The 24,017-nt window shown below is 50.1% G+C and overlaps 1 protein-coding gene across 7 annotated transcripts in view; it reads right to left on the bottom strand.

The window, feature by feature from the left end:
• FLNB (filamin B) overlaps positions 1–24,017 on the bottom strand; it is a 156,092-nt gene that overhangs the window by 47,684 nt on the left and 84,391 nt on the right. For all 7 annotated transcript variants that reach the window (XM_002713270.6, XM_002713267.5, XM_002713269.6 and 4 more), the window contains exons 9-20: positions 21,674–21,811; positions 19,839–19,965; positions 18,016–18,152; positions 16,180–16,373; positions 15,155–15,268; positions 14,441–14,584; positions 14,066–14,189; positions 13,634–13,794; positions 12,597–12,687; positions 12,209–12,378; positions 3,939–4,056; positions 1,604–1,866 (exon numbers count right to left, since the gene is read on the bottom strand). In XM_002713270.6, coding sequence (XP_002713316.1) covers positions 1,604–1,866; positions 3,939–4,056; positions 12,209–12,378; positions 12,597–12,687; positions 13,634–13,794; positions 14,066–14,189; positions 14,441–14,584; positions 15,155–15,268; positions 16,180–16,373; positions 18,016–18,152; positions 19,839–19,965; positions 21,674–21,811 — 1,781 coding nt within the window. The remainder of the gene's footprint in view (positions 1–1,603; positions 1,867–3,938; positions 4,057–12,208; positions 12,379–12,596; positions 12,688–13,633; positions 13,795–14,065; positions 14,190–14,440; positions 14,585–15,154; positions 15,269–16,179; positions 16,374–18,015; positions 18,153–19,838; positions 19,966–21,673; positions 21,812–24,017) is intronic.

Below are 24,017 nucleotides of genomic sequence, written 5' to 3' on the forward strand. Positions count from 1 at the left end.
CGCCACCTTTGCTGTAGCTACCATACTAGGGTACTTCAACAAGTCTGTGGGAAATGCATGTCACAAATAAAAACATGCATGACAGCAAAAAAAAAGAAAAAAAAGCATCAAAATAAACTTTTAATTCCATTTTTCATGAACTTTTTTGAAGTATCTTCATACAGTACAAGCTACAAATAGCTAAGAACCCAATTACCGACTGGGAGGCAAAGAAGAGAGGCGTAGCCCTCAGCAGCAAAGAGCAGGAAACGAGACAGAAACCCGACTCTTCCCTCCTGCCACGCGCTGCTCCTCTGAACCACAGGACTGAACTTGAACATCCGGCCAGCAAACACACCTGGGTTTCCCTGCAAGGAGTCTCACAGAAGGGCTTTCCTGCTGAGGCTTTGGCTGCTACACCCAACTCAACAAAATTCTGTGCAATAAAAAGCTCAACTGGGGATGGGTGTTCAGCACCATTTAATTGGTTAAGATGCTGCTTGTGAGGCCCACATTCCATACTGGAGTGCTAAGTTCAAGCCCGGCTCTACCATTTCCCATCAGGTTTCCTACTAATGTGCATACTGGGAGGCAGCAGGCGGAGGCTCCAGTACTGGGTTGCTGCTACCCCACAGGAGATCCATGTGGCTTCAGCCTGGCCGAGGCCTGGTTGTTACAGGCATTTGGGGAATGAATCAACAGATGGAAGATCTCTATTTGTCTGTCAGTATCTCTGCCTTTCAAATAAAACTGAAAATAAGTAAACACACACAACCATAAAAACTAAACTGTTTTTTATAAATAAAGAGTGGGTAGGCATGGTGATGAAACGGGTTAAGTGGCTGCTTTCGACACCAGGGTCCCGTATCAGGGTGCCTTGGATCAAGTCCTGCCTCTGCTGCTGATCCGGCTTCCTGCTGATGCACTGGAAAGCAGCAGGAAAAGGCCCAGGAAGTTGGGTTCCTGCCATTCCCCTGGGATGTTGTTGGAAGTTCCTGGATCCTGACTTTGGGCCTGGCTGAGCCCCAGCTATCGCATGCATTTAGGGAGCAAATGTGCAGATGGAAGATGCCTCTGTCTGTCACTGTGCCTTTTAAATAAATAAATAAAACTTAAAAAAAATAAATAAAAAGAGAATAATGAGGCTTTCCGCTCTGATTCAGTTTTACAGCATCCACAGCATTTACACTTCTAGAAAAATACGCCAAAGTCCTCAAGTCGCAGCTCACTAGGAAGAAACTCCAACAAGCACACACACGTTCATGCTGCACTATTACAGCTTCAGAAAGGTGAACTCAGTCTGTGTTCCAGACACTGGGCTGCAGCTTCACATTTGCTACCCGGACTCAGACTTGTGGCTGCCTTTGGAGTGGATACCATTATTACACAGACAGATGAAGGAAAAGGACTCCAAGACAGGGAGACAGGGAGACGGGGAATCCCAGGCCAAAGTCTTGCAGGAAGAGAGTGCAGGAGAGGGCAGGAGTGTGACCCAGCAGCACAGGGACCCTTCAGCCTCAACTATAGGAGGACAACTATCACCCACTGAGCTGGCATCCATCACAAAGACGGTACAAGCTTTCACAACAGTGGGTTACTTTCTCGAACGAAAACAAAAGCTGACCTTGGTAGGATCTGGTGGCAGTGAGGCCTCCAACGTGTAGGGGCTCCCAGGCACAGGGTGTCCATCGTAGGTCACATCTACTGCATACAAGCCCTCCTCCCGAGGGATGAACTTGGCCGTGCTGCTCTCCCGGCCTGCCACAGGCGTCAGGAGGCACTGCACGACCTTCCGCAAGGGGCTCAGGATTGTGACGTCCAGCTTCCCCTGGCCTCCTGCCCCTCTGGTGTCAATGGTAAACTCCTGATCCTGCCCAACTTCGACCCCTGGAAAAAGGAGAGAAGCCAGAGTGAGGAGCTGCCTGTTTGCAGCAGCAAGAACAACCAAGAGCAGGGCAGGGATGGCTCCTTAGATCTTGGGACTTAACACTCTAAAGAGGCAAAACCGAGTCAGAATGTGCAGCACTCCAGCCTCAGTAACAACCTCACTATGGTGATCATGGCAGTAGCTGTTGCTTCCTTGTGGCTGAACACACAGCACAGCATCTCCTTGGACATTCTCCAGCAACGGCTTGAACAGGCGGCCCAACGGAGGCACAGGGAGGCGAGTGGAATGTGACCAGCAGGCCACAAAGCTGGGACTCTAATCTAAACTGATCTGACCCCACGGTCGGCTTTGCTGGCCAACAGTTATGATGTGCCACACTCCTTTTTTCTGTACTTACTTTTGATGCTGATTTTATATCAAAACAACCCCCCAGAAATCAACATTGTATTCACTAATTCTTGGCAAGAACTAATTCCTACAGCCACTTACTCCGCCCCAAACCCCACCCCCCAAGAAGGCAAAAGCTAAGGTGTTGCCGCAAGTCCTGAGAACCGACTGTACTGTGATGGTTTTTGAAAGAGCTTTGCCAAGCAGGGCTGCAGGAAACTCAAGTGTTGTATTTGACAAAAACAGGGAAAAGACTTTAACCAAAACAAAAGCACTGAGAACACAGGGCCCCACCACAACCCAGGGAAATCCTGACTCTGCCAAGATGAACATAGCCGAACCACATGCAAAGGAGGTCTTGGAGCCCTATGTCCCCAAGGCAAAGAGGCTCTTCCTAATTGGCACTGGGCCTTTCCTGTTCTGGAGGCTAAACTCCCGGTGTCTGGGGGAAAGGCGTGAAAAGAGACACGTGAGAGACTTGGGAAGTGACTGTTCATGTGCCTGGAGCCACTGCCGCCAGCCAGGAGCTTCAGAGCCTCTCAAACTGCGAGCTATCCTTGCTCCCAGGCCGTGCATTAGGGTCACTGGCCAAGGAAGTGGCTGGTCTAAGGCGCTGCCGAGACCCTGGAGAAACACAAGGGCACACAGGCCTTCCCTGGGGGGTGGGAGGGTCAGGGGAGAGAGGCCCTTGCCATGCTAAGTTGGTGGCCCTAAAACCAGGTGAATGTGTGCCACTGAGGGCCATCCAGTCTGGGAGCACCTAGCAGTTAACACTGATGAGTGGGACCTGCTGAGTGCAAATGACTTCCCTGACACACAGCTGACTTAAGAGACCCATGGACACAGCAAGGTGACTTTAATGCAAAGTGAGCAATGCCAGCTGTTCTCCACGGGCCTGTGGGTATACACAGCTGCAGAGGGAAGGTCTGCAAGGGGAGAAAGCAAACTGACACTCTTGGCTGACCCCAGCGGGGAGGAGAGGAGATGAATAAAATGGATCAACTCTGAGCTGTCACATGTTTAGAGGAAAAATGAATTACTTGTGTTAAAAAATAACTTCTACAGGTTTGTGACTATCTGAAGTTGAGTGATGTGTATACCAGTATTTGTATATACTACTTTATTTTTGTATGTTTGAAATTTTCCATAATAAGAAGTCTTAAAAACCTAAAATAAATTAAATGAGGTGATACTAGCGAGGCCCTATAACCAGCTGAATATTGGGATGGGGCCTTTTGGTCATGATTCCTAAGGGCCTGAGAGTCAGGTTTGATGGTCAGCCTTCCCGTGGGTTTGGTTGCAAAGAATAGTTGCTACCATTAGAAGCTCATCAGAAATCCACAAACCCCAGCTTCTCCTTAGATGCAAACTTCCCACTGTGATGCCAGCATTCCTAACTGTAGGCTAGCCTCCAACTTCTTAGCTCCTGTGACCTAAGGTCTTGAAAACTACTACCTCCCCCATTGTACAGATGAGAAGGCTGAGGCTTGGTGGCATTAAGTGGCAGGCAAGGTCAAAGAGCTATTTTACAGCCTGGCCCTAATTCACATCCAAGTCTGTCCAGTTGCAAAGCCTCAAGATAGAAATTTGCTCCTCCGTAAATTCCGTCTCTGGAAGGAAATCCACCCGGCAGCCAGTCTGGGGGTCTCCAATGCCCCACCCCTCCCTGCATCCTGACACTTACTATTTTCCAGCCCGTGAATTTTGATCTTGCTCAGATCCAGCGGAGCAGCAACACCCACGGTGAAGGGGCTCTTCGGGATGGGATCGCCACCATAAGTCACCAGCACCTGCATGCTGCCCTGGAATAAGACAGAGAACCGGGCAGAGCATGGGTACCAGCCTACTCACTGGGTATATCCCCATAAACCCCCTACAAGGGGACTTGACTCCAATGTATTTAAAAAGCATCTCAGATCTGTTTCTTCATGCTTTTGAACATATGGCAAGAACAGTGAAACAGAGTAACTGAGAGCAGCTCAGCACAAGGACAACAGGATGCATTTATTCACTCCAACACCATGCTATCTGCTTTTACACACTTCATCCGATCTCAAAACAGTCCCTAGGGGGTAGTTTCTACTGTCATCGCCATTCTTCTGAAAATGACTCAGAGATAGAGGAACCTGCCCCCCAGTCACACACCGGAAGTGAGAAATAGGCTTTACTCCCACAGCACTCAAACACACATGCAACCCAGCCTTGGGTATAGCACCCGGGCCCTGGCCCAAGCAAATGGAATCATTTCTTCCATGTCCTGGGAATGCTTGAAAGTGATCAGACTGCAAAAGGTACTTGCAGGAGTTCACCTGGAACTATTCTAGAATTAATCTGTACAGCATCTGAACTGCTGTTTCTAGGTGGAGGGAAAAAAAGCTGCAAGTGTGATGGCTAACTGTGCCCAAGGGGTTAGCAGGCATCCTTGTGATAGCCCGGGTGGTGGCACAGCATGCCCTGTATGCTGCTCTCCCATGGGCCCTGAGAGAGCTGGTTGCTGGCTGCCTCTCTCCACAGTCAGCTGAGTCTCTTCCCTCCAACACAAGACTCCTTGAAAGCCCTCGGCTATCCCAGTGTTGTCTCAGTAGATCAGTGTTCCAGGCAAGCACATTGTAAGAGGGGATGGGGAGAGGAGAGCGAACGATGAATTCCCCTGGCACCCGGCAGGCTCGCCAGCCCTAGGCCCTGTGGAGAGCTATGGCTGATCAAGTGCTAAAAGGGCTCAGCTTTAGGCCTGTGTATATTTTCTCACATTCCTTTTGTAATAAAGGAGGGGAAAAAGCCAAGAAAACAAACTGGTTGCATCAACGAAGGGGGAGGGATTGATTTTCCAGGGTTTTTTTATTTTTGCACTGCACACAGAACCAGCTGGTCCCCTGCCTCAAGGATATAACATTTTATGATACAACGTTCAGAGGTCAAATCTAACAGAGCTGGGAGCTGGCCAAGGGGCAGCAAAGGTCCCCTCCCTATAATGTCAGCGGACTGAGTTGCAACTTCAACCACCAGGGCATTCCCAATGTGCTCTCCAATCCATGCCCAGGCCCCGAACTCCTGCTGGGGCGGCGAGGTGGACTCAAAGAGCAACCCAAGCCCTGGAAATCCCTCCCCCTCCTATCCCAACCACCATGAGCTTTCAGCTCACTTCTATGACGTATTCAAGGAGAGAAGGAAAGTCCTCTTTCAGTTAAACCCACACATCCCATAAAACAAAGTATGTTCTCACTGCCAGTCATAAAAGCAATACAAAAACTCGGATAGGAAATTAACTCCATCTTAAAAATCCCAACAAGGGAGCCGGGAAAAATCACAGAGATTTACACCTCCAGTGCCGACTGCATGTTAAGCTTCCCAGGAGACTCACAGCTGAAAAATGGGCTGTGCTTGTCCCCCCACAGGACTGTGCAGGGAGGGCTGTCTGGGCAGTGAGCCCCTGAGCACTGCCCCAAGATGTGGCTGCCTGGGGGACAGCTTCATGCTCCTTCTAGCTGCGCTGAGACCTGAGTTGTCTTCAGCAAAACACACAGATGCAAGACACTGACCCAGCAGCTCAGTGAATGCCCGGCCATCTCAGTCACGCCCACTTCAAGTTAAGATTTCCTGAAGGGGCCAGAGCAGCCTGGTGCAGCGTCCAGATGACAGTGCTCTTCCTGACACAGCTGCTGCCACAGGCTTCTCAAACGCAAAGACCTGGGGAAATAACTGCCACTGTGCATCATCTCAAGCCTTGGTTCAACCTTTGGTGGGGTCCTCAGGCCTAACCAAGTCCACTCCACCAAGGCGAAAAGCTCTGACCACTGTGTCCTGCTGAGGACGAACAGGTGAACCTGCCGTACCTACTGCTTGTCCCCTACAGACAGGTCAGCACCTGCAAGCTGTCACTCGGGGGCCCTGCAGGGAGAGCAGCAGCCCGAGAGGTCTAAGGGAGCAGAGTTGGCCATCCAGCGCCTGATGCCCAGGCACCTGGTGCTGTGGGGAAGTGCCCCACTGAGCCAGGCACTTCTGTGCCAACACACAAAGATACAAAGCAGCTGCCTTTCTGGAACCTTCCAGCCTATTATTCCCTGAAACCACACCAGGACACAGCTGTTGGGGCTGACCCAGGCCTCTTAACCACATCCAAGAATACAGCTCCAAAGGTTTGCTTCATTACCCCCATCTTGAGCTCCCAGCTGCTCCTCAGGCAAGAGTTCAAAGGCAGAGGAGGCGGCGCCAGCCCACTCTTCCTGCCACTCATGTCCCTAGGTCAGCTCTGCCTGCTATCAAGCTGCTCATCGACTCCTTCCAGTCGCTGATCCACATCAAGCACCTGTTGCTCTAGGGCCTATGCTTTAGAGTGGGGCTGGGAAGACACACGAAGGACATGATATCCTATCCCCAGGGAGCTCCCAGACCAACAGCAGAGATGCCACTGGTTTTCTCTGCTAGGCAGAAACTGCAAAATTGCAAGTGACCCCAATAGACCTCACTCTTAACCAAAAACAAGGACCTGAGAAGCACCAGGAGAATGACGCACACTAAACCTAACACCTTCTGCTTCCAGGAACCCGCGAGGCTCCTTGTACCTACAGTGGGCAGCATCTGGACACAGAGCTGCAAGTGGTTCCCTGGTGGGCCCACAGCTCTTCATGCTGCTGCTCTCAGAGAACTGGATGAACCTGACCTTGGTTCAGGCCTTCCACTCTACTATCACATCCCCTGGCCTCCACCTCGTCAGATAGCTGCGGGCATCCAGAACAATGCTTCTGCCACCCTTCTAGGGGTCAGGCCCAACTCTGTCCCCATTCTGCTGTCAGCAGCTCACTTCCCAACAGCTCAGCCAAAACACCAAAAGGCACACAGATATAGGGGAAAGCAAAACCACAGAATTTTCATGTGACCCTGTGATCTTGGCCGTGGACATGGGCAATGGATTCTTGGTACCTTCAAGGTATGGAGAGAACTGGCAACAAAGATGATGTCAACCCAGTGCTCCCAGGGGCAAGGTGCCCACCTGCTGGGGACCAACAGCAAGAAATAATTATCTACCTGCTAGGGAGCAGCCTGGTGAGGAAAGGAAGCTGCATCTACCAAGGTCTCTGTGTCACCATTACTAACAAGGAACCCAGCTTCAGGATTAAAAACATCATCATGGAAAGGAGCAGCTCTGGCGATAAGAGGCCATGCTTATTCCACGGCAGAAACAGGAACTGCCCACAAAATGAAAAGGCGACCCACAGAGTGAGAGAAAATATTTGCTGATCGTTTAGCTGATAAAGGATGAATATGTAGAACGTGCAGTCAACTCCTAGAACTCAGCACACTCACAGAAAAAGCAAATCTGATTCCAAACAAAGAGGATACAGGGGTAGAGATGCACAGGTGACATGGCACTCAGCACAGTGAGGCGTCAGGGACATGAAATCAAAACCACGGTCAGATGCTGCCTTACACTCATCAGCATGGCTACTACGAACAGACCAGAAGATAAGAAAGGTCAACAAGGGTGCGGACAAACTGAGAGCTGTGTGCACTGCTGGTGGGCGTACAAAACGGGACGGCCGCTGTGCAAAACAGTGGACTAGTTCCTCAAGGAACCAAAAACAGGTTGGCCCAGTGACTCAGCAGTTCCACATCTGGGGGTATGTATCCCAAAGAACTGAAAGCAGGGACTCAGAGACGTGCATACTCGCAGTCAGAGCAGCATTATTCACACCAGACGAAAGGGGGAAATGAGCTGAACTGTTATTGGTGGATGGACGGAAAAGAGAAGGTGGTATCTGCATACAATGCAGTCTGACTCGGCCCTAAGAGGGAACAAGACACATGAGACAACAAAGATGACCCTGGATGACACTATGTGTCAGACACAAGAAGACAAATCCCGAATGATTACACTGATTGGTACTTAGAGTAGTGAAATTCATCGAGACAGGAAGTGGAATGGGGGATGCCAGGGGCTGGGACGAAGGGGAATGGAAGTTTCCTGCAGCACCGAGGGTGCGGTTTCAGTTTTATAAGATGAAAAGGGTTCTGATGATGGATGGTGGTGATGACAGTACAACAATATGAGTGTACTCAACACCTCTGAACTGCACACTTAAAAACAGATAAGATGTGGACTGGCGCTGTGGCTAAGCGGCGGAAGCTGCCGTCTGCAGTGCCGGCATCCTATATGGGCACAGGACCCAGCTTCCAATCCAGCTCTCTGCTCTGGCATGGGCAAGCGGTAGAAAACGGCCCAAGTCCTCGGACCCCTGCACTAGCATGGGAGACCCAGAAGAAGCTCCCAGCTCCTGGCTTTGGATTGGCCCAGCTCTGGCCATTGCATTTATCTGGGGAGTGAACCAGCGGATAGAAGACCTCACTCTGTCTGTCTCCCTCTCCTTCTCTCTGTAGCTCTTCCTTTCAAATAATAAATCTTTAAAAAAAAAAAAAAAAAGATAAGATGGGCAGCATTGTGGTGCAGCGGTTTAAGTGCTGCTTGTGATGCCATCATCCCATAGCAGAGAGTGCTGGTTAGAGACCTCGGCTGCTCCATTTCCGGTCCCGCTCTCTGCTGATGCACCTGTGAAGGTGGTGGATGTTGGCTGCAGTGCTTGGGACCCTGCCACTCGTGTGGTAGAACCGGATGGAGTTCCTGGCTCCTGGCTTGCCTAGACCTGCCTGTGGTGGCCATTTGGTGAGTGAACCAGTGGAAGGAAAAGCTCTCCTTTTCTGTCACTCTCCCTCTCTCTCTCTGGCTTCCAAATCTTTGAATATTTTTTTTAAATGTGTAAGATAGTAAATTTTCTGTTATATCTATTTCACAATTTAAAAATTTGGGCAATAAAAAAGGCAGCATAGGAGGAAGCAAGTCTGATGATTAAGAGGTCACACGTCTGGGGCTGGCACTGTGGCGCAGTGGGTTGAAGCCCTGGCCTGAGGTGCCGGCATCCTATGTGGGCACTGTTTCTAGTCCCGGCTGCTCCTCTTCCGATCCAGCTCTCTGCTATGGCCTGGGAAGGTAGTGGAGGATGGCCCAAGTCCTTGGGCCCCTGCATCAACATGGGAGACCTGGAGGAAGCTCCTGGCTCCTGGCTTTGGATCAGCACAGCTCTGGCAATTGCGGCCATCTGGGGAGTGAACCAGGGGATGGAAGACCTCTCTCTCTCTGCCTCTCCTTCTCTCTCTGTGTAACTCTGACTTTCAAATAAATAAATAAATCTTTTAAAAAAAGAGATCACAAGTTAAGGCCGGCTCTGTGGCATAGCGGGTAAAGCCACCATCCCATATGGGCACTGGTTTGAATCCCAGCTGCTTCACTTCCCAACTAGCTCTCTGCTATGGCCTGGGAAAGCAGTGGAAGATGGCCCAAGTGCTTGGGCCTCTGCACCCATGTGGGGGACCTGGAAGAAACTCCCAGCTCATGGCTTCAGATCAGCCTAGCTCCAGCCGTTGCAGCCATTTTGAGAGTGAACCAGTGGATGGAAGACCTCTCTCTCTGTCTCGACCTCTCTCTGTAACTCTACCTTTCAAACACCAAAAATAAATCTTTCAAAAAAAAAAAAAAAAGATCAGACTTGTAACGAGACGGGCAGAATCCAGCCCAGCAAACCCATCCTGGAGCCAGGGGAGTTCTCAGAGACTTCCTCTGCAAGGATATGCCAGACAGAAAGCTGACGGGACACCTCCACGACACTCCCATCCTCACTGTACCCCTCAGCCTGCCACCTGGTTCTGGCCGGCAACTCGCTGAGCCCGCCCGGCTAGTGTTCCGAGCAGCATGTCTGCAGGAAGCATCGGCCTTCTCCTCCTAAACATGGAGTTCCCCACACGGTGGGACGCTCCCCTCAAGAACACAGGCTCCTCCGAGGCGCAGGACAAGTGCCGAACCCGGCCTTTTATGCCAGCATGTCTGCTCGCCAGAGCCTGGAGGTGTGAACACGAAGGCAAACAGGATCTTACACAAACATAATGGGTGCAGAGTTTCAGCTCGACAAGATGAAAAGAGTTACAGAATGAACTGAGGGACTACCTCCAGGGACACACTTAAACGTGGTATGAATGTGTACTTTACCACAATAAAAATAATAAATTAGAAAAAAATGTTAAACAAATAAACATAGCCCTGTACAGAGAAGGTAGAATGTGCAGGCCTTTACTGCCTAAAATAATCCCAGTAAGCCGGCCTGGACCGCAGGCTCTGTCTGCATTCCTGCATTTCATAAAGGGGAACGATTTGTTGCCATCAGCGGTGCTGTGGGCCTTGGGGACTGAGAAAACTTGGCTCTCTGAGAAAAGACCCCACTGTAACACCTCGTAAAAAGAGGAAACTAAGCTAGAGGGGCCAGCAAGGCCAAACAGAGAAGAAGGCGTGGAAGTCCCTGATAGGTGAGTAATTAACAAAAGACTAGCAGGCAGCTGGGAGGAAGGGAGGGAGATGGATTGGGAGGGGAGGGGAGGGGAGGGGAGGGGAGGGGAGGGGAGGGGAGGGGAGGGGGAGAGAGTAAGAGAGAAAGGTAGGGCTGCCATTTTGATGCAGTGGGTTAAAAGCAGCTGCCTGAGACATCACCATCCCATATGAGTGCCCGGCTGTTCCACTTCTGATCAAGCTCCCTACAAATGCACTTGAGAAAGAAGCAGCAGATGGCACAAGTACTTGGGCTCCTGCCACCCACTTAAGAGACCTGGGTGGTGTTCCAGGTTCCTGGCTTCCACCTGGCCCAGCCCCAGTCATTGTGGCCATTTGCAGAGTTAACCAATAAATGCAAGATGTCTGTCTGTCTCTGTATGTGTGTGTGTGTGTCACTTTTCCTTTCAAGTAGATAAATAAGTATTTTTAAAAATTCTGGCACCTCATAGCAGAGTGGACAGTGAGAGAGAGAGACAGAGAGAAAGGTCTTCCTTTGCTGTTGGTTAACCCTGCAATGGCTGCCGCGGCTGGCGTACCGCGCTGATCCAAAGACAGGAGCCAGGTACTTATCCTGGTCTCCCATGGGGTGCAGGGCCCAAGTACTTGGGCCATCCTCCACTGCACTCCCGGGCCAATAGCAGAGAACTGGCTTGGAAGAGGGGCAACTGGGACAGCAGCACAGACCGGGACTAGAACCCGGTGTGCTGGTGCCGCTAGGCGGAGGATTAGCCTATTGAGCTGCGGCGCTGGCCGGATTTTCCAGCCTTTTCATACTGACCTCTCAGTAGAGAGGTTGCGTTGTGATCTGAGACCTTACATTGTGTGGTGACTCTTCCTTAGGAGTTGAGGTCTGCTGTACAGTGGCGAATGTTGTGGGGCTCCATGGGATGCGCAGCCATGGAGCCCCCACATCAAGGTCGGTCTGATAGCTGTTGCTGTGTTTTTATCACAAGGTGGATGTTGCTAGTTTTGGTTAGGGCAATGCTTTCCCACAGTCAGGACTTTCCAGGGGAGTTGAGAATGTTGTAAACAACAAGATGGCGCTGAGGACCGTGCGGTGAGCCTGCCTGCTGTGTGACACCTCATCTGATTGGCCTGAGGACGCGTGCACACTGCGTGAACAGACAGCGGATTGGAGTTTTCCATGCATGGACTTGAGCCCGCTTGCAATTGGCCAGATTTTGTATATAAGCTGTGTGCTGAGGAAGGAGGGGGCTTTTTCTGTCCACTCTCCTCCCTTCATTCTTTCTCTGTCACTGTTATTTTCTTATTAAAAGTCTACTGAAGACTGATAAAAAAAAAAAAAAAAAAAAGGCATTTGGTCTCAAATCTCAAGAACTCAGCAATTCCCCGGACAGACCCTAAGTGGAGGTGGATACAGGAGACTAACTTCCTGTGTGTTCCTGGGAATTCCGCAGCCTTCCCTAAAGAACCCAGAGGGCTCTCCATTAGTGCTCCCAGAGATCTTCCAGGGGAACACAAGGAGCAGCACCTGTTACAGCCCTGGTTGTTCAAGGCACAGCGCTGCTGCCCGGAAGGGGCCTGGCTGGGCACCACAGGGCCAGGAGTGACGAGGCCCCTACCTGCTGCGTGGGTGTGTACTTCACGGTGTGAGAGTAGTCGTAATTATCGATGATATCCAACTCCTTCACCGCGTTACCAGGGAGAGGGCTGCTGAACTGCACGTCGAGTGGGGCCTTCCCGGCGCCCTTCGTGTAGACGGTGAAGTGGGTTGGTTTCCCGTTTTCCACACCTGGAAGGAGACAGGTCGACTGAGCGGTTTCACTTTTAGAACCAGTCAGGCAGGTTCACTCCTCATAGCAAACCCACAGCACAAGGAGAGCAATGCCCTAGACACAGGGCAGAACAGGTGCAGCTCATAGAACAGGTAGCGGTGAGTATCCTCCAGGCCTTAGCCCAAACATGCCCAGGGCCACTGGCCCGCAATAGCCCAGAAGGACAGCCTCTTACCTGTTTTGCTGAGCCCTGGGCCTTCTGCCTTCACTTTGCTGGCGTCGTGGGAAGGATCGACTTTCACCCTGAAAGGGCTGGCGGGGATTTCCTGTGGCAGAGACGCTGTCTCAGAAGGAGAGCCCGCTGGAGTCCCTACCAGAGCTCAACCTTCTGCCCAAATGCCCAGGTGAACCATGGTACCACATCTACAGTAGCGGCTGGAAGCAAAAGTCTGATACTGACAGTCAAGGCCTCACACCCTCACATCATAGCAGGCGAGGGCCACCTCAGGCTGCCCACCAGAGCCTGGACCCCCAGTCTTACAAACCAAACTGGAAATCGCGAGCCTTTGACACCACTCATTGGGTACTTAGGAATAAAAAATTGCTACCAAGAATAAAACTAAAAATGATGATAAGATATGGGGTCAAAGAGAAGAAATGTTCTCCAGAGACAGTCTGAGAGTTACGGTTCAGGGAATGTAAGGAAGTGATTAAAACAGAACAATTATAATTCTTCAGAAAGAATTCTGCAGACTGTCAGAAGAAAGGCAGAATAGGTTACTTGGATGGCATCAACTCGAGATCACAACCCTTAGGTACAGGATGTACTCCTGAGGTCTCTATTTCTATGTTAACAAGGAACCAACAGGACTTCAAGACTGCCTGTTTCAAGGTGCTGTTCACCCCATCCTCACCATCACACACCTCAAACTTCCAAACACCTCTCCCTATGGTGGAAGCCTGAGGGTGGGGGCCAAAGTCATTGCTCCAAAGAGGTCACATTTCAGTTGAAACTTGGTGAATGTTTACAACAATCCAGTTTCTTTTCAGAGCCCTGCTTTAAAATCACTGGATATACCACCTCCCTTTTGTTAGAATGTGGTAAAACTTTAGTGCTGGGGAGTGGTTTCCCTTGTTGGTTTCAAGGAACCCGAGACAAAACCACTGAGTTAAGTTCACAAAACACCGTCCTATTGCTAAAAAACCAAAAAGGGAATATTCACAAGTGGCCAGAGAGAACCCAGCCCACTCCGCCGAGGCCTCCACACACACCTGAGATGCGAAGAGAACTTTGATCGTGTATCGTCCAGCAGCTGGAGGCACATATTTGACAGTGAACGTGTCGTTGGCATTGTGAATAATGTCAAAATCCACATCTTCCTCATCCTCACTCAACACCCGGGCATCACACTTTATGCCAACGCTGACATCACCTGGAATGGACCAGCTAATTAGCAGCAGCTTACAAGAAACAGCTTGTCCTGTGAAATCCCTTCCAGCTCAGGCTGACACCCCAAGGAAGCGCCTGGGAGTATTCCAGTAAGGAACCCGAGAGAGGGATGGGTAAGCGAGGGCTCTGGGAAAGGCACGGAGGACTGGCACAGATATCACCGGGGAACTGACACACAGGCTCTCTGGTGAGCCGCTACCCGCCACCCTCCCCACACAGCAACAATCACTGCGTTGGATGAAGCGGCTTCTCACCTTCCCCAGCCTCAGTGCAGTCCACTGTGAAGTGGGTGGGCTCATTTGCCTTCAGACCACTTCTCTCCACGCCTGGCCCAAACACTTTGACCTTCTGCGGATGGCTACCTTGCCCGATGTTGACCTAGAGAAGGCACACAGAAAGTTACTAAGCTCTCCTCTGCTTGGACCCAGTAAAACACAAAGGGAAACACTGGTATAAACAGTCATTCGGGGCAGTCTGGAGCTCTCAGACATCCAGGCCACTCGATCATTCAAGGGCTACCAAGAATGGGTTCTCTCCATACAGTCAAGTTAACACTGGGCATGGAACCCAGATACGGCAAATGATCAAGTTTTTTCATATAACAGCCGAGATCCTGCCTTCAAACCTACCCGGAAGGGGCTCTGCGGGATGCTCACGCCTCCCCAGACCACAGCGATGGTGTGCTTGATGGCCTTAACCGGGGTGTAGGAGCAAGCATACGTGCCATCCATGCGGCTCTTCATCTGGATGTCAATGGGCTGGCCTTCCCCATCCTGCAAAAGAGTCAGACGTGACCCTCACCTTGTGTCCATCAAAGGCGGTCACCATGGCCTCCCAAGACAGCCAGGTCACTGCTTACTTATCCAACAAAACTTCACAGAGCCACTACAACATGCCACAGTGTCACAACACAATGACAACAAAACATTACAATTATTGTTGATTATTAACAACAAATAGCCCTGGGTAGCTGTGGCCACACAATGCTTCTTAATTTTAATTTCTGCACCGAAGTCCTTTGGCCAAATTCGACTTAATTAAAATTAGATATTTTAAGACATTTTAAAAAGTCTTGCTTGCAAACTTCCCATTCTGGTTTAAGCAGCTTCCATCACATCAAAAGACATTATAGGTCATGTGAAAAATTAAGTTTTGTTTCTATAGAATACAAATCATAAACATGTGCATTTCATTTAATTCTCACATACCCCCAAGAGACACTATTCTCATCCCCAGCATGTACTAGAAGAAACCGAGGAGCAGATGGACTGAACAACTTCCCATTACACAGGCAGATCCTGTCACCTGACAATGACCTGCCAGGGTGGCCTATGGAAATTTACCTGAGCAAATATCTTCAACGGAGCTTTTCCAGCATCCTTTGGATCCACAGTGAACTCGGCTGGGTTGTTGACAATGCACCCAGATTTCTCCAAACCTGGCCCATATGCTCGAACCTAGGGCAAAAGGCCAAAATGGTTCTCTCCATGTGATGCCCCAACCAAACCCCTATATGAAGAATGGAGGGAGAGCAAAATGCTCAAGTTTGCTATAACTTAGAAATAAGTAGTACGTATCATTAACCTCTCATGAGGGAGAAAACTCTCTAAAACCAGGGCCAAACAAACCCAGGCTCCCTGCTACATTCTGAGCTGACAGAGGGCCTAACAGGAACTGGGCAGCCACACCCGGTTGTAATGTGCGCACTTTGAGAGGACTCAGAACCTTCATCAGAGACAACAGTTCCAAAGTCTGCAGCTCCACAGAGCAAAGGACTAGCAGTTGGCCAAAGAGGAGCAGCTGCCAGTCGGGACTGGAGACAGTCAATGCACAGCTGCCTGTGGGGGTTCACAGCACACAGTGGATGTGGGACACTTCCCGTCAGCCAGGTTGGCTCAGACTTGATGCTTGTCATTGCTCCTATTTAAGGGAAAGGGACCTGGGGAGTAACCACCTTTACCTACGGAGCACTCTGAAACAATAAATGCAGAATGCGGCCAGATGGAAATAAGGTACTATGAGTTGTGAGTTGCAGGAATATAGCAGTTTATGGAGCCCTGTACAGCACAGGCCTCACAGCTGTCCTTCTGCATGAGGCCTCCTTGCACTGTCCAACAGCTCTAGGAAGCAGACGCCTGGAGCAGCCCCATTTTACAGAGGATGACAGCAGAGAGCCAAAGAGGTAGGCTACCTGCTCAATATTGTAGAAGTGCCAAGAGGTACCAGCGGGAGTCAAATCCAGGCCTACCTACCTCCTAAGATCCCAATGCCCTCCCTACCACCTCTCAACATGCTGCTTAAGGCCACCCTGCTGGTGTAGGGGTTTAGAGAGCCAGGGAAGAGCAGACAGAAACACAAGTTCATTCACCAGATCAGGGTTGTAGTCTCCAGTGGCTGGGTGGATGAAGGCCATGTATGGGCTGTCTTTGATGTCTTCGTCGTCACACATGATGTGAACAGCATATTCACCAGGCTCTTTGGGCCAATATTTGACATCACATGATCCATCATTCTGGTCATCATACTCGATCTTCGCCTGGGAGGGGCCTTCAATGGCAAACCCTGGGGGTGGGGGGAAGGGCCTCCCTGGTTACGTGGTGCAAAGTATCTGCTCTGTTTCATAACCAACTCATTCCCTCTGCCTCCCAAAAAGCCACATATCAGCCAGAAGATTGAAATCTCTGTTCCCTGTCCACAAAACCATGCCTCCTAGACCCTGCTAGAGATGGAAAGATTGCATTATATAGTTTCTAATAAAAAAAGGTGTCATCTAGGGGCCGGCGCCGTGGCTCACTTGGATATAGAAGCAGCAGTAATGAAGCAGCAACCTGCAGCGCCGACATCCCATATGGGCACTGGGTTCTAGCCCCGGGTGCTCCTCTTCCAGTCCAGCTCTCTGCTGTGGCCCGGGAAGGCATTGGAGGATGGCCCAAGTGCTTGGGCCCTGCACCCCATGGGAGACCAGGAGGAAGCACCTGGCTTCTGGCTTCGGATCAACGCAGCGGACCAGCCATAGCAGCCATTTGGGGGGTGAACCAACGGAAGGAAGACCTTTCTCTCTGTCTCTTCCTCACTGTCTAACTCTATCTGTCAAATAAAAAAAATTAAAAAAAAATGTATAATCTAACAAGGAGGATTGACTAGCAAACCTTTCTACTGGTAACATGGCAACAAGTGCCAAAAAGCTTAAACCAACACCCACTCTTTGTCCAACAGAATCTACTTCTGGCTTTTATCTCAAAGGAAATAACCAAGGATATGCGTTCAGCATTGTTTTTATAGAAAGTCCTGGAAACAACCAGAGTGTCTAACAATAGATATATCCATACAATGAAATTCCCTGGGAGCTGTGGAAAATGAAGGCATAAGCTGTATCTACCAAATGCACAAAGACAGAAAAATTTCCCTTGAGAGTTTATGCAGCAAACCAACATTTGTATGTCTATGTCCCAGCAAAAAGTCTGGAAGGACATAGCCAGAGGTTAATTATTATTTCTAGGCTAGGATACAATATGCCAGGGTGATTGACATCATCTCTCTAGAAGGAAACACCGAATTTCATTTCTTATTTTTTCCCCTTTTGCTCATGGCTATTATCTAAAACAGAGGTCACTAAACTATACCCCGAAGGCCCAATCTGGCCCAGTGCTTGTTTTTGTTTTTGTAAATAAAGTCTCACTGGAACATGGACACATCCATTTGTTTTTGTATTTTCTATGGCTGCTTCCAGGCTACAATGGCAGGGCCCAATAATTGTGACAGAGACCATATGGTCCACATGTTGCAAGTATTTGCTATCTGGTATTTTAAAGAAAAAGTTTGCTGACTGCAAATCTAAAATGTCAGATTTGCATTTAAAATAAACGGTCATGCTTCAGAGAAAAATTTCAAATTTCAGGTTTTAGCCACATTCACTCATTCATCCATTTATCTAAACTAAGGGTCGGTCAACAATTCTGATGAGGTACCTCCTATGTTCCAAATACTGTTTTAGGTACAAAACCCACCTAAGACCTCTGCCCTCAGGTTCTGGCGGATGACAGACTTCTGGTGCCAGAGGCGGGGGAGGAGGAAACCCCAGCAGCGTCCAGAGATGGCCTCCGGTGCTCAGGAGACCAGGAGATTAGGAGCAGCCTGGCCCCAGACCCGAGTGCCCTGTGAGCCTCAGCACCCCAGGCGTTGCTGGTCAGCTGCCTCCACTTACCCAGAGATCCCACTTCAGAGCCAATTGACTCCACCACAAAGTCTGCCGAGCGCCCGACAATCCCTCCATGGAGGCCAGGGCCCCACGCACGGACCTTCTGCATGCCTGCTTCAGGGCCAACTTGAACTTCAAAGGGGCTGGAAATGAGGGGAATAGAAGCAGCAGGAATGAAGACCCTTAATGAAGCAGCAACCTACGGCCAGCAACTGTTACCACACGTTCTTTCCACTCGCCTGATGCTTTCACCTGGACACTCAGACAGCTGGCAAGCCCTTCCAAGCAGGTTTCCCTACATCCATTATTACGTCAACAATATACTACAATACGGCTGCCTTAGGCAACTCAGGAGGCCATACGCACTGGACTATCCTCCTGCTCCCATACCACCTGTGTGCACAGCTGCCCTGACTCGGCGCCCAGGAAGGTGAGTCCACACTTCTCAGTCCGTTTAAGCTATAACAAGAAAACTAGGGAGAACAGGCTTCATCCCGTCTGTGAATTAATGTGCTGTTGCCCTGGTACAGAAGTTCAAAAAGTGTGCTTAGATATTCAGACCTCTATACAGTAGTCCCCTTTATCCACAGTTCGATTTCCCATGGGTTCAGCTCCTAAAGGGCAACTTCCATCCAAAATACGTCGAAGGGCTGACGTTGTGGTACAGTGGGTTAGGCTGCCATGTCCAGCACCGGCATCCCATAAAGGATGCTAGTCCCAGTCCCAGCTACTCTGTTTCCCATCCAGCTCCCTGCTAAGACACCTGGGGAGACAGTGGAAGATGGCCCAAGTACTTGGGTCCCTGCCACCCATGGGGGAGACTTGGATGGAGTTCCTGGCTCCCAGCTTTGGCCTGGCCCAGCGCCAGACACTCCAGCCATCTCAGGAGGGAACATCTTTCTCTGTCTCTTTTCCTTTCTCTCTCTCAAATAAATTTTTTTAAGAAAAAACAAAAATAAAATACATGTAATCAAAAGGTCAACAGTGGCTTAATACAACAAACATCTACGTCCTCCACCTCACTTCTTCACATTGGGTTGGCGCACTATCTCAGTCGTCATCACAAGAGTGGGTACAGCACAAGATATTTTGAGAAATAAGCAGGCCACATTCATACAACTGATTGTAGTATAATGTTCTAATTATTCTACTTTGTAACTAGTCGTTGTTGCTCATGTCTTACTGTGCCTCGATTGTAAGTTAAACTTTGTCATAGGTATGTATGTATAGGCAAACAGAGTCTACACTCAGACACCCCCATGGTTTTCAGGCACCCCCATGGACAGGCGGGGACTGTTGTAATGCACAGGTATTTCTCAAGGCAAACTGTATTTACTCAGAGTTTAAAGTCGCCCCCAGGAGAGCTGGAAAACGTGAACAGAAGAGACCGGCTGTGACGCCCACGAAGCAAAGCTGCAGACTACATCCCTGGGTCCCTGACAGCACTCACGTAGATGGTTTTCATATAAACCACAGCAGATTTAGCCCCTGCGGTGTTCATGAACAGAGGCATTCATTGAAAAAAGGGCATCCGGGTGTACACACACAGCCCTTTTACTATCTACACTGCTCCCCTGGCTGCCCTGCCGCCCACCAACCCCAACCGCCAGCATCTGATTTCAAGGCAGCTAAAACCACAGCAACTTTTCGGCTGCTGCTGAGAACCCGCCAAACGCCTGTGTGCAGCTCTGCCAAAAAAAAATAATAATTTTTTTTTTTCCAACAAAGCTTGATCTCTTTCCCTCCTGTAGCCCAGGAAGCCACCGTCTCCAAGTCTGCCCCAGATAGAGTGAGCCCCCAGCAAAACACATCCCCGTCTGGAGACTCACCTCTTGGGGATGTGGTGTCCCCCCCACGTGATGGCGATGCTGTACTTCCCCGGGGTGCTGGGGTAGTACTCGAATGCGTAGACCCCATCCACAAAGCCTTTTTGCTTCACCAGCTCCTCCAGGCCCTCTGCAGGAAGCAAGCACACAATCTTTGGAATGCAATCCTACGCTCAGAATCACGGTCCACAGAAAGGCACAAAACACGAGACACCTGGGTAAACCCAAGCGGGCTGCCTCTGAGTGTGGGATCTGCTAAGACACAAGAGCTGACTCCACGGTTGAAGGCGGGCCCCATCTCTGCCTCAAAGTGTGAGGAAATGAAAGGTTTTCCGAGCTCTCTCAGCCAGGAGGGGCCCAGTGTAAATAAACCTGGGGAGTAGGTGTCTGGCATAGCAGGTACTTGGGACACTCATATCCAGCACTGCTTTTAATCCCAGCTTCCTGCTAATGTGCACCCTGGGAGGCAGCAGGTCAAGTACTTGGGTCCCTGCCACCTACATGGGAGACTGAGATTGAATTCCCAGCTCCCAGCTTCTGGCATTTAGGGACTGAACCACTAGGAAGAAAGAAGACCTTCTCTATCTGTCTCTGGCTTTCTCTCTGCCTCTCTTAAGAATGAAAAAAAAGTATTTAAAAAAAAAAAGATAAATGTCATCCAATTATATCTTAACAACTGTAGCCACTGTTCTCTGCCCCTGACAAAAACCAGGTAGGAAGTGAACCCTAATGAATATATGATATGCATTGTGTCCAAATTTATCTTCTTCAACTCACAGCACACAACAGAAGCAAGGAGGCTCTTGCATGCATCTGCCATCCGCGAGAGAGTAGGTTTTAGATGCTACACCGCAAACTCCAGACCCAACCATCAGGCAGAAACTTGTTTTATGTTGAGCCCTGAGGTTTGGCTGGGGAAGCCGTTGAGTCAAGTGAATCTCCAAGGTCAGGGAGAAAAAAAAAAAAAAAAAGCCTGCTTGGCTCCTGTCGAAACAAGCTGGGAGGAAGCGTGGCCTCAGAGCAGCTTGGCTCCAGGTCCGCACAGTCTAGAACCTTGGCCACCCTTGGGGCACAGCTTGCCCTCAGGCTTGGTGCTGAGATCAAATATTAACTTTATGGAGCTCAGAACCCCTGCTCCAGCCCCTGTGAGAACACAGAGGGTGACAACTGCCACGGCACGAGAAGCTCCCAACTCCACAAGGCAGGTGAGCGAAAACACCACGACTGAAAAAGTGCTGAGCTGTTCTGTGTCCCAGGGTAAAACTTGGGAACAAGGAAGACACCCTTCCCCCAACAGTTCCCCTCTCCAAAAGAGGGAGAGAGAAGCGGTTGCCGGGTGTAACCTGGCTCTCCATGAACAGCACTTACCTACACAGAGAACTTAATCTAAGAGAATTTTATTCTCCTTCTATAAGCATGGATGGTAGTAATTAAGTACTTGACATAATTTCATAGTCTATAAAATGTAACTTGCCTGTTGTAAGAAAATCACTGGCTTTGGCGGCTGAGCCTGAATTCCAGCTCAGATGCCTATAAGCTACGTGACGGGAAGAACCTTCCTCTCTGAGCCTTTTTGGGGTTGTCATTCCCACAGCAGCGTTTCCCCAATTCCCTCACCTCCCTGCTTATCCACTGCCAGAAGTCTTCCCACCCACTGGTCTAGCCCACAACCAGGACTGACATGACTAATCACTCATTCCTCCCTTTCCCCATGGAGCCCTGATACCTTTGACATGGCTCTCTGGGATCAACTGGTCCAAATTGGACATGGTATAATATCCACGGTGACAAAATTAACCAAAATCACACCAGAGAAAGGGAAGGGCAAGAGCACTCACTAGGACCCTTCACTGTCACGCCGAGCTCCCCGCTTCCGGCAGCTTTGGTGTCAACCTTGAAGTCTGCAGTCTCTCGGATCCTGACGCCTTTGGGCTGCAGGCCTCGGCCACTGGCCCGGCAGGCATTTGGACTGCAGGCTGCAAGCAAAGTTTTGACATCAGTTCAACCTTTCATTCTTTAGTCGGTCAAGAAAGCCAAGGTAAGTGGGAGCCACCCGCCAAGAAAATGTTTGCTTTGCACAAAGAGTATGCAGCAGTTACCCAAGCCAGGGGTCTCGTTCAGGGAGCACACGAGGCCAGGAAGTCAGGATACAACATAACTCTGTCCAGCCACACCACAGGAAGGATGGGGGAAGAGTTATTTGGCAAAGAACTCTGGAGAGCACAGCGGTTCCATGCTGCGCTCCTGGTACCAGCACTGATGCTTTCATCGGTGAGGGGGATTGAAGACCAAAGTGTTGGACTGTCCTTAAACCTCAAGGGCCGGCCGGCGCCGCGGCTCACTAGGCTAATCCTCCGCCTAGCGGCGCCGGCACACCAGGTTCTAGTCCCGGTCAGGGCGCCGGATTCTGTCCCGGTTGCCCCTCTTCCAGGCCAGCCCTCTGCTGTGGCCAGGGAGTGCAGTGGAGGATGGCCCAGGTGCTTGGGCCCTGCACCCCATGGGAGACCAGGAAAAGCACCTGGCTCCTGGCTCCTGCCATCGGATCAGCGCGGTGCGCCGGCCGCAGCGCGCTGGCCACGGCGGCCATTGGAGGGTGAACCAACGGCAAAGGAAGACCTTTCTCTCTGTCTCTCTCTCTCACTGTCCACTCTGCCTGTCAAAAATAAAAAAAAATAAAAAAAATAAAAAAAAAAAACCCTCAAGGGCCCGTAATTGAGAAAACCAGACTTTTTCAAGTCTACTTGGAAACTGCAGTGGTTGAAAATGACTGTCTGGGTTCCAAACTCGTGGTCGTCCAATCGTAACCTCCAGACATCACTGTTGTCTTCCGCATGGTGAGGCAAAAACAACAGAGATCTCCAGAGGAGACCAGTTTGGCTCCAACTTGGCCAAGGCAGACTGACCTCTTAGCCATGTCTGTGACAAAGGCCTTGGAATGTGGGTGGCTACAGAGGCAACAATGAGCAGTAAACACCACTCCCGACTTGGTTTCCGGGTCTGGTTCTAAAAAGCTGTTAAGTCTGAAAGTTAAGAACGAAGGTCGCCTCTAACATTGCTTCCGTGAGAGGTCGCAGATCCACTGCTCCCCGGGGTCGGGGAGGGGGGTAAAAGATGCCTTTGTGCCCTGGGAAGTCTCTGCCCGAGCACAGACAACCTCCGTGTTCAGTAGAAACAGGAGATTCGTGGATAAAATGTCACATTCTTTATTAAGTGGCTTTTCCTTTCCAAATCTGACACTGCAAATCTGACAGCTCCCAGAAGATAAGACTGTACTCCTCAGAAGGAAGGCTTTTCCTCCACGGGCCCCTCCTGCCTGCAATGCCGCCAGCTGCCTATTTGGCAAGCGTCTGGTTCCTAAACAGTCACACACTCCGCTCAGAGTGACAGGAGATGCTAGGTGGCTCGTGGATGCACCTAAGTTGATAGTGACACTTGAGGGCAAGTGACAGGAGCTCTCCATTGTGACAGCAATATACAGTTTCTTTTCATGTAAAATCATCGAGGAGTGGGGTAGTCAATTAAAACAGAAAGTCTACTAATTAAATACTAACTAATATAAGTGATAGATGAGCTGGCTTATGCCAGAAATGGAAAAGGCTGTCCAAGAGGGAAAGATGTTGGGAAACAGTAGTGGAAAGAAATGAGCTGTTGCAAATTCTTTGACTTATACCAAAAAGAGCTTGGCTTAGGAGTACGTGTGGGGTTTTTGCGTTGGTCGTTTTCTTTGTCAAGGTGAGAAAGGTTGGTTACACCAGAAATAAATCATAATAGGAAGACAAGACTTCCTCCGAGGGCTTAAATGTATACTGAAACGTGCAGAGACACACATCCACAGAGGGTCTGAACGTGGGCATCAGTTCCCCCAGACACCACACGGAGCAGGAGATTTTGGAGGAAACCACTCGACTCCCTGCCATCTTTCAAAGCCTTAGCCAGGTTTCAATGTGGTTAGAGAGAGGGCTGGGGGGTCTGGCTGGACAAGTTGTCGTAACACCCACACAGGAATTTCCTGAACTCACAACAGCTCCGGGTCAGCTGACACGCACACACAGCACAAAGAACTGGCAAAGACGCCCCACCCGACCAGCCCTTACCAAGCAAGAGCCTCTGGCCCAGTGCTCGCAACTAGGAAGCCAACCGCTTCAGGGTCCAGGCTGGCCCTGGCAGGATGCAGAGGAGGAA

The sequence above is a fragment of the Oryctolagus cuniculus genome, chromosome 10, assembly GCF_051225735.1.
Source record: "Oryctolagus cuniculus isolate XC-2025 breed Fujian yellow rabbit chromosome 10, ASM5122573v1, whole genome shotgun sequence".
In the NCBI taxonomy this organism is placed as follows: domain Eukaryota; kingdom Metazoa; phylum Chordata; class Mammalia; order Lagomorpha; family Leporidae; genus Oryctolagus; species Oryctolagus cuniculus.